The sequence below is a fragment of the Sinocyclocheilus rhinocerous genome, unplaced genomic scaffold (assembly GCF_001515625.1).
Source record: "Sinocyclocheilus rhinocerous isolate Xijiao unplaced genomic scaffold, SAMN03320098_v1.1 scaffold3642, whole genome shotgun sequence".
Classification (NCBI taxonomy): Eukaryota; Metazoa; Chordata; class Actinopteri; order Cypriniformes; family Cyprinidae; genus Sinocyclocheilus; species Sinocyclocheilus rhinocerous.
In genome coordinates this window covers 171,433-180,528 of record NW_015644863.1, presented here as the reverse complement: position 1 = coordinate 180,528, position 9,096 = coordinate 171,433, and the positions used below count along the sequence as shown (strand labels likewise).

At 37.4% G+C, this 9,096-nt stretch overlaps 1 protein-coding gene across 1 annotated transcript; it reads left to right on the top strand.

Moving 5' to 3' along the window:
• Positions 1–4,291: 4,291 nt before the first annotated feature.
• Positions 4,292–4,807, top strand: LOC107705075 (protein C8orf4 homolog). Its single transcript, XM_016508209.1, has one exon. The coding sequence runs from the start codon at positions 4,326–4,328 to the stop codon at positions 4,761–4,763; it is 438 nt and encodes a 145-aa protein (XP_016363695.1). The 5' UTR covers positions 4,292–4,325; the 3' UTR covers positions 4,764–4,807.
• The last annotated feature ends 4,289 nt before the right edge of the window (positions 4,808–9,096 follow it).

Here is a 9,096-nt window from a genome sequence, read left to right as displayed (position 1 = left end):
ATGTAGAGTTTGCATTGTTTCTGTTTGACTCTGTACTCTGCAGTTGTGGATGGAAATTCTTCCATCGTTTACTCGCTCTCCTGTTCAGTGGTGTGCACGTACAGACCTCTGGAGGGGCAGGGGAGAAGTGGCGTTACGAGGGCACAATCGCGGTCCGGGGGCACCTAGATCAGACCGAAAGGGCGCTTTAGTGATTAAAAGGGCAGGGGCTCGAGCCCTGTTGCACGCCACTGCTCGAGTCGTATGACTGACTTATTTCCTCACGGTCGAGGGTTGTAGTTTCGTAGTTAGCCAGAGAGTGCGGCAGGGCGCCATGAAGTGGTGCAGGAGCGCTGTGGAGGCTTTTCATGCTACGCGGCTCTACTCATGGGTTGAAAGCGCCTCAGCCAGTGCGGGACTGGCAACATAATCCTAAAAACAGGTCACAAGCATCATGCTTGCTTCTAGCAGCATAGCAGGTTCTTCTTATCAAGTAAATGCAGGCCTGAGGCAGAATCTTAATGTATTCCCACAGTGTAAACCATCAGTGAAACCCAAAAAAGACTCATGGATTCGATGAATAAGTATTGTCACATCCCTTTTACACATCTAACTTGGAATTTTTTTGTATTTAAATAGTTTAAACGTTTAAACCCAGCTGAAATTCCTTTAAAAAGTGAATGTCCTAGCACACATACGTCTGCAAGATGTGATAAAGATCGCTTCATCTGGAAAGCATCTACTGTGTAGCCTACTACAAACATCTTATAGACGTCAGTTTTACATACATTATAAATCATAAATGTCTTAAAGACATTTTCTAAACGTCTATTTGACATCTGATAGGAAACGTCCTATAGACCTATTAGCAGATGAACAAACATTAAAAAAATACGTTATGCAGCTGTTAAATAGACTTCTCAAATCCATTCCACTCGGCTCATTCAGAGTCCATATAAATTAAACTCCATTCCGTGTTTTCACTACTCGCGCCTGCTGCACTCCCGCGACACAGCAAAGTAAACAAAGCATCGGCATCTGCTGCTCAGATACACCTAACCCTACCTGATACTTTATTTCACCTTTTCGATTATTTCCTTGATTTTTATTTTTATTTAAAACAAAAGCCTTTCCGATGTGATATGCGATGTGAAAAGGGAGAAGAATTTTCACTAGAAGGATTCAGAGCTTGGATACCCCTCATTATGTCACAATTTTGTTCTGAAAATCTAGTCCTCAGCTCATTTAGCATCATGTCCAAAACCTGGTAAAATATCCCTGCTCTGAAAAACTCTTTGCTGTTCAGAGCTGCTTGACTTCCTACTGTTGACATGACACAGGTTGCTTCTAGCTTAGAGCTTAGCTTCCTCTTTTGTTTGGGAATGGTGCCTGTACAGATATTACACTGCTCAGCAATACTCAAAACTGTTGCCCAGACATCATTAGCCGTCTGCTCTCGCGGTGCAAGATGTCATACAGTGATCGGTCTGCGCAGCGCCTGTTAGGTTTGCACAGGGGTGGCCAGAGGGGTGGCCAAGCTTTCATCAGGGGTGGCACTAGCCACCCATGGCCACCACGTAGCTACGCCCTTGCACACTACAGAAAATGGCATATACTCCAGTAAATGTTTTCTGGGGGAGGACCCACCCACATTTATTTTGCTTCCGGCGCCTGTGGCTATCAGGGATAATTCCTACATTGTTTAACTTTCAAAATCAATATATTACTAATTGTTTCGATGCAATTAGTCAATTAGCAATTAGTTTTTTCTCTGTCAGAAACTGTGGTTGATCAACTTTAATTAACCTATAAGTAAACGTGACTCTCTTTTCAGCCACAAGAGAGCGCTGTTCTCAAGTCACTAACTTTGTACACTTTTCCAAAGCTGGCCAAGTGTTTAAAAACGATCCAAGTGACTTGATGCATATATATATATATAATAAAAAATAGTTAAAAATAGTCTAAAAGATTATAATACTGAAAAGAGAAAGGGCATGTAAAGGAAATAGACATTTGGTCGGGACAGATGAGCCACTGTTATTAACTGTTGTCATGACTTCACAACAGTGCCCTCCTGTTGATGGCTGTCAGCCACATTATAAGCAGTGAATAACTGGGACTGTATTCAACTTAAGAATTCTAAGTAACAATAGTAATTACTGTAATGTGCAAAAGGGAAGTCAGTGTGACGTGATCCTTCCTTCTACTGAATGAACAGTACAACGTTTAATGTAGTTTTGCCTCTAATATAAATCACTGGGAGGGTTCTCACCGTTTTCTCACAGATGTTACACTACTGCCACAGTACTGGAGCCCTATGAGTGCTTTACATAAAGGCCTTCCTAGAGCCTAGGCAATGTTCCCAGCTGTTCCCCCTGACGATTGCTCCACACAACTTTACTTAAAATAGCTTCATGTGTTCTGTTTCCTCAAAAATGTTGAGTATCAGAATAAGAGCACACATTTACCAGTGAAATACATATTTGTAGTAGTCCTTTCCCCTTCCCGTCATATGTAGAGAAAACTGGAATGACTTGTGGGAACTAAATATAAACACTGATTACGGAATTTGATTACACAAGCTGGCAAAAGTACAGTCTGTTTCTCAACTGCTTTTTTGTTTTTGTTTTGTTTTTTTGTTTGTTTTGGTGTAATTCATAACTGGGATAATCTTGTGCAATGGACCATTTTTGTTGTTAATGTAACTAATAGCCTACCAAACAAAAGCCTATAAAGAAATAATCTTTTTATTTCATTTTCAGAAAGGCAATTTTAGACGTCTTTTAGAGCATTTAAATAAAGTGATTACATTTTTTTAATACAACTGCATTTAAAGGCCCTATTTCAACAATATTTGTTGATATTCTGTCATTGTTAATCTACTACAATTGAAATGTAAAGATTAATTTAATGAATATTAAATAAGAAACATGTTCACCAGTTCTCCAATGTGAAATAAAAAACAGTCAAATAAAAAGCGGCAGCTGTGGTTGTGAAAATTTTTATTTTCACTTATTAAAAATAACTATATTTTTACTATATGCCTTTTTAAATAATATTGATTTCATGCTTTTGTACAATATTTTACAGTACAATTAATTAAAGTGTAATTCTTAATTGTTAAATTATAATTGTTTCTTAAAATATAGTAGCATTTTTCACGTAGTCAACCAAATAATAGGTTTTTATTGTAACATTTTACATAGTTTTTGTGCTAAAATTATTAACATTTTTATATTGTACAAATGCCATGAAAAAATATTCTTCTCATGACACATGTACAATGCATGCACCGTCATGCGGAAAGAACAATCAGTGCTTATTTCTGAACATTATCTCAGAAAATGAGAGAGTTGCATGTTGTTCCTCATTCCCAAACCAGCATCACTGATGAGCTCCATAGCAGTCTGCCAATGAAACAGCTCGTATACTACATAATGTCCTTCAGGAGAAAGACAAGTGATGAAATATTTAAAGTTATTGCTGAAATTTTAAATAACACTGGTCATGTTCATGAAGTGTGAAGGTGAACATCATGCAGGTACTTCCCAGGTGACATAAAACATTTAAATGCTAAACTTGTAGAGATGAAATCATCTGAACTAAGCAATATAGTGGTCTCACCCTGTGTCCCCCTCATCATCAATAAAACAGATATGATAAAATACACAAACTCGTACTCATACTTTATAAGTCTTGTAAAACAAGAAAACCCCAAAACTTGAGTTACAGTCGATATTCCATAACCTAATATAATCACATCAGTAATGATGTATAATGATGATTATGATAACACTCCTTTATTTAGACTTACAATTAAAATGTTTGATTGAATTGGGGGGAAAATATAATATTAAGCCATCAAATATTGTTTATCAGTGGTATAAAGAGTTGTAAATTTAAAAAGTTTTAAAAGAAAATGTAAAAATCTCTTTTAATCCTCTGGGGTACATAGTTTAATATTTTTCTCAATATAATTTTTAAAAATTTGATTAATAATCAATAGAGGTACAATTTATAAGAAATATATTATTGTTATTATATATATATATATATATATAATATAAACTTGCAAAAAAATCACTGCATAATGTAATTGATGCCACTCTATAAAACTTCCCAGTGCGGAAATGTATTGGCATCTATGTGGAGCGTTAGAGTACTGTCATAAGGCAATTTCTTGTAAAAAGTCTGTTAGACAAAGCTGAACTCAAAAGAGGTCGTTTATAGTGCGCTTTATTAATGAATTCTTCGGTAAGTTCATCTTTGCGTCAGAACAGTCTCCCTCAGCGCGTCCTGAGCGCAGCGGATAAAGTTGGGCGAATGGGCGTTCACTAGCCGTCCATATGACATCATCTCAAAAGGGAATTCTCGGTCAGTCCCCTATAAAACCGGCTGTTCTCTCCAATGCTGGAGTCACTGAGAGCACAGCCGCTGCTATCAAACACAGGACGTCTCGAAAACGGTCTATTTCTACCGCCATGTCTTCATACGCGTCTTCAGACTCTCGTCGCGTCAGTGCCGCCGTGAGCGGCGTCAAATTCGGCACGGCGCACCGCAAGAAAGCCTCGCCGAACATCTTCGAGAACGTCAACCAGGACGCCCTGGTGAAACTCTTCGAGAAAGCCGGAGACCTGAAGGCGGCGGAGAGAGCCAGGAGCATCCTCTCGCTGCACCAGGATCCTGAGGGCATTTCCAGAGCGCTCATGGCTCTTCAGCAGGACAAGAAGGACACATTTATGCTCATTACCGGACTGACGCGCCAGTCGCTGAAGTTTCGTTGAGGGAAGTTTTCGTTGGGACGCTGTGCAGAGGTGTGCACAGAGAAGGAAACCATTATCACTTATGCTGGAGGCTGGTGTTCCTCAAGGCTTTGTGCTGAACTTGTGATGGTTTCCTTCCAGAGTCATGTTGGTGTGCTCTGAAAATACAGAGAGGAGACTGAACTGATTCAGCGCTAGAAAAGTTGAGCTTGAAGACAGCTGAACATTGATGCTTCTTAACACCATGGAGAACACTTGAAATATGTACTGATGCCACGGGTGAAATTTGCTTATGAAGAGGTTCGGTATCTATTGACTGAATTGCCATGTTGCAGTCTGCTTTAAAAAAAAAACAATAATAATAAAAAAATTAATAAATGTATTCTCATGATTATTCCTTTTTCTTAAAATGTGTTTCCCTTGCCAGTCACTCAATGAGTCAACACTGTCAAATAACAAACGTGTGAAATATTAATGTAATAAACATGCTGAAGCTAGCATTTAGTGAATGAATGTCTGCAGGGTGGTTTCAAAATAGATTTCAGCTCCATCTGTTAAATTCAGAGTTGACAAAACAGCCATATTTTGTATATACTGTAGGCACATGCTTTAAATGCTTGTGCATGTGCTTTTATGGTGTTGTTAATGTACCAACTTAAAATAAAGAAAATTATGGGGGGAAAAAATCAAATTCAGTGATAAAAAATATAAACATAAAGGAAATATAAAAAATACTAATTATGCTATAAGGGGGCGCTTTGGGGGGCTTAAGCCCCTGATCTTGAAGATGAACATGTTTTACTTCCCAAATAAAATATGTTTAGAAACATTTAATTTGTTTTTCAAGTGTTAGAAATCCATGAAGAAAAACAGTCTGCGCTGCTGGCTGTATAGATTAGGCTACCGCTTACAGTGCGACATAGACGAAAAAATCAGTCTGTGCGATGAATACATTTAGTAGCACGCATGCGATTCAGTTTTTTGCGCTGTGTGAGCCTGTTTACAAATCTGTTGTCAAACAAAGAGAACATTTAATGACATGTTTTTTTTTGTCCAAATTCACTTAACATCAGTCGAGCGTTTGAAATAACTTCCTGACATGGTTTCATATCAGAGAATGAGGCAGAAATCATACTATTATAGTATTCAATACGGTGATAGAAAGCGATTAACATGCATTATAAATACACTTTATTTTTATTTTTAAAAAACGCCCGAGGTGGCTTGAAGAACACAGATAAACCATATAATGTCGCAAACGTATGTTTGTCACGTATGTGTCATCAGGTAAAACGTCTCTATCTGTATTTAATTCAGTCACAGCAATTGCTGGATATATTAGGGATTTATAAAACTTTGTCAATATAAGGGATTTCCTGGAGCGTCATGAGTTCTATTACTTCAGTGAGTCTCACTTGTGGAGCTTCTGCGCGAGGACGCCCTCCGGATACCAGTATGAACGAAACAGACATTACAATGTGTGTGTATTCACTACTGTTCACACAACTCCTTATTTGGGTAAAAATAGGAAAAATAACACTTTTCTCCAAAAGAAATTGGAAGTAAACATCCATATTCATACGTTTTTCTCCAGTGTAGAGAAGTAGGGGAGACTGGGGATGGTTGTAACATTTTTGACATTTCTGTCTGTATCTTGGAGTTCTTGTAAATCGGTGTGTTCAAATTGTGATTCAAACTAGTCACAAGTGCCTGCTATTAAATGGCGTAGCTGTTATCTTTGCAGCATAACACAGAAAATGCATGGTTTAGTTTCAAACGCAAGGAGTGAAATGTTACAATTCACCTCATATAGTCCGGGTTAGTTGTAACATACCCTGGGGTAAGATGTAACATTATGCAATAAGGATTATGGAAGCTTTTGAGCAAATGTGCACCAGCTCCAACAATTGAACACTGTGTGTGTGTGTTTAATAATGTTTGTTAATGTCATTCATAGTAATTGGCCATAATAAAATTGAACTTGAACACTTGAACTTTGAGAGATGCCCCTCAGTTTGTCTTTCTTTTCCAAGACCTAGGCATACTGAAAATCAAAGTAAACGCATTAATTAAAAAAAAAATAGCTTGGGGTAGGTTATAACATGTTTCATTGCTGTTACAACTAACCCAGTGTCTTGTAAACTAGCTTACCTTACAGTGAACAGCCAAAACATTAGCACTAACAGCTTGAATGAAAAAATCTCTACACAGACACATAATAAATATAATTTAAGTTTAATGAGTTTAACTACAAAGCAGGGACTGCCATCACAAAAAATAAATGAAGTATAAAAAAGCGAATTAGCTGATTTGTAACTTGTTCCTTATTTGAGAAATTGCAAGATGGTTACAACCATCCCCGGTCTCCCCCTACAGCAGTTGTTTTTCTCTCAGTGGATGCATAAGATTTCCTGACAAAAATTAAGAGATTACTGTCACAGATTTTTTTTAAATCATAATAATTTAATATTTTATAATAAAAACCTTAGACATTTCTAACGATTGATTGTTATGGCTCCCTGCATGTTAACAGGTCACCCTGCAGTTTTCTGTAAAATAAACTTTTTCTCTAAAATACAATGATGTAATAATTATTACAGTTATCCTTTAATACTCTGTTTTGTATATTATAGTGAAACTGTTATTACAATAGTGATATTTCTTAGTTTGTTTAATGTTTTTATATAGTAATAATAGAACATTAATGTCCTGAACTGCAATACTGGTGGTTGTTTTTCGAGATGGTAACATGTTTTATTCTTGTGCTACAATTGTGTGGCCTGCAAGTGCTACAAATCTTTCAAGCTCTGTAGCACCAGTGCTATTTGCAAAAAAAAGTTAAAGTGTCACCTTACATTTTCATTCCACTAAACGCAGCTTTGAAACCCTCGTTTTCTGTTTAAATCACCAGATCGTGATCTTGATTGAATCACCCACACAATCTGATTCCTTAATGACAACGATTCTGCTAGACTAAAGACTGTGAACTTGTTACATACTGCTGTCTCTGCTGTCATCACTGTTGTACAATTGTCAAAGGTTTAATACACTCTAAAAAATGCTGGGTTGTTTTAACCCATCTTTTTTTTTTTTAAATAGTGATTTTCAATTTATCCAGAATCGTGCTGCTCTAGTTGGTCATTTACCCACATGTAATGGGGTGGGGGGTCTTAGGGGCTAAGCCTCTTATTTCTTCAGACCCTAGCAACGCCCCTGGTTGAAGTATTTCAATCTAAATGAATAGTGACTTGCCTTTACATGCGATTTTAGGGTCATATATGTGATGTCATCATTTTATTTAAATAAAGAGAAACTTAAATGAAATAATCTCCCTGACTTCAAGTGTACTGTATATCTTAAGGCCAGTTCACACCAAGAACAAACTAAATAGCGTCCACACCAATGAACGATAATGTTTCTGTTCAACTCTGTCCTCTGCCCCTTTAAAAGCTTGGATTCTGATTGGCTCTCAATGTTTTTTTTCATTCATCGGATCGTTCTGAAACGATATCTTTAGCTGTGGTGGGGACTTCCGATTCTCAGACATATTGGTTCTTTAATAATGAATAAAGTGCAGTCAAGGTATTAGCCTATATAAAACAGCCTTTAGTGTAAATATGTTCCAGGCAGGAAATCATTTCACTTTACACTTCCTTTTAATACATGTTTTTCATGAAGCGTGTAAATTAGTCAATAAGACATGTTGGATATTTGCACTTAAATATAATAACACCTCTTTTCCCCACCATTAAAATATCATGTGCCTATACACCGTTCAAAAGACTTCATATTCATTCATGCACTGTAGGCAACAGAAATATGTTTTAGAAAAAGTATGGTTCTGAACCACTGGCGATATGGCTTAAATCCAGATTAAACATCGAACAATAGTCTTGTAGGCCCTGAGAGCTAGTATTGTTTTATGGTGAGTAAACTATTTGATGCTAGAAATCTTTTCAGCCAATCATTCACATTAAATGAGCAGAGTCCCCCCAGCAGATGTCACAGAACACGGTATGTGTGTTTTCTCAAAAACACCAGTCAGGTGGCAGTAAGGCAGCAAGGTGGCACCGGCAGAGGTGCGACAGACAGAAATGCCTTGCAGTTCTTAAAGGGATAGTTCACCCAAAAAAGAAAATTCTGTCATTAATTACTCACCCTCATGTCGTTCCAAACCCGTAAGACCTCCGTTCATCTTCGGAACACAAATTAAGATATTTTTGATGCATTCTGAGAGCTCTCTGTCCCTCCCATAGACAGCAAGGGTACTACCACGATCAACGTCCAGAAACGTAGCAAGGAGATCGGTAAAATAATCCATGTGACATCAGGGATTCAACCGTAATATTACGAA

Coding starts and splice junctions, on each gene's coding strand:
- LOC107705075 (XM_016508209.1), top strand. CDS start 4,326: ATGACATCATCTCAAAAGGGAATTCTCGGTCAGTCCCCTATAAAACCG.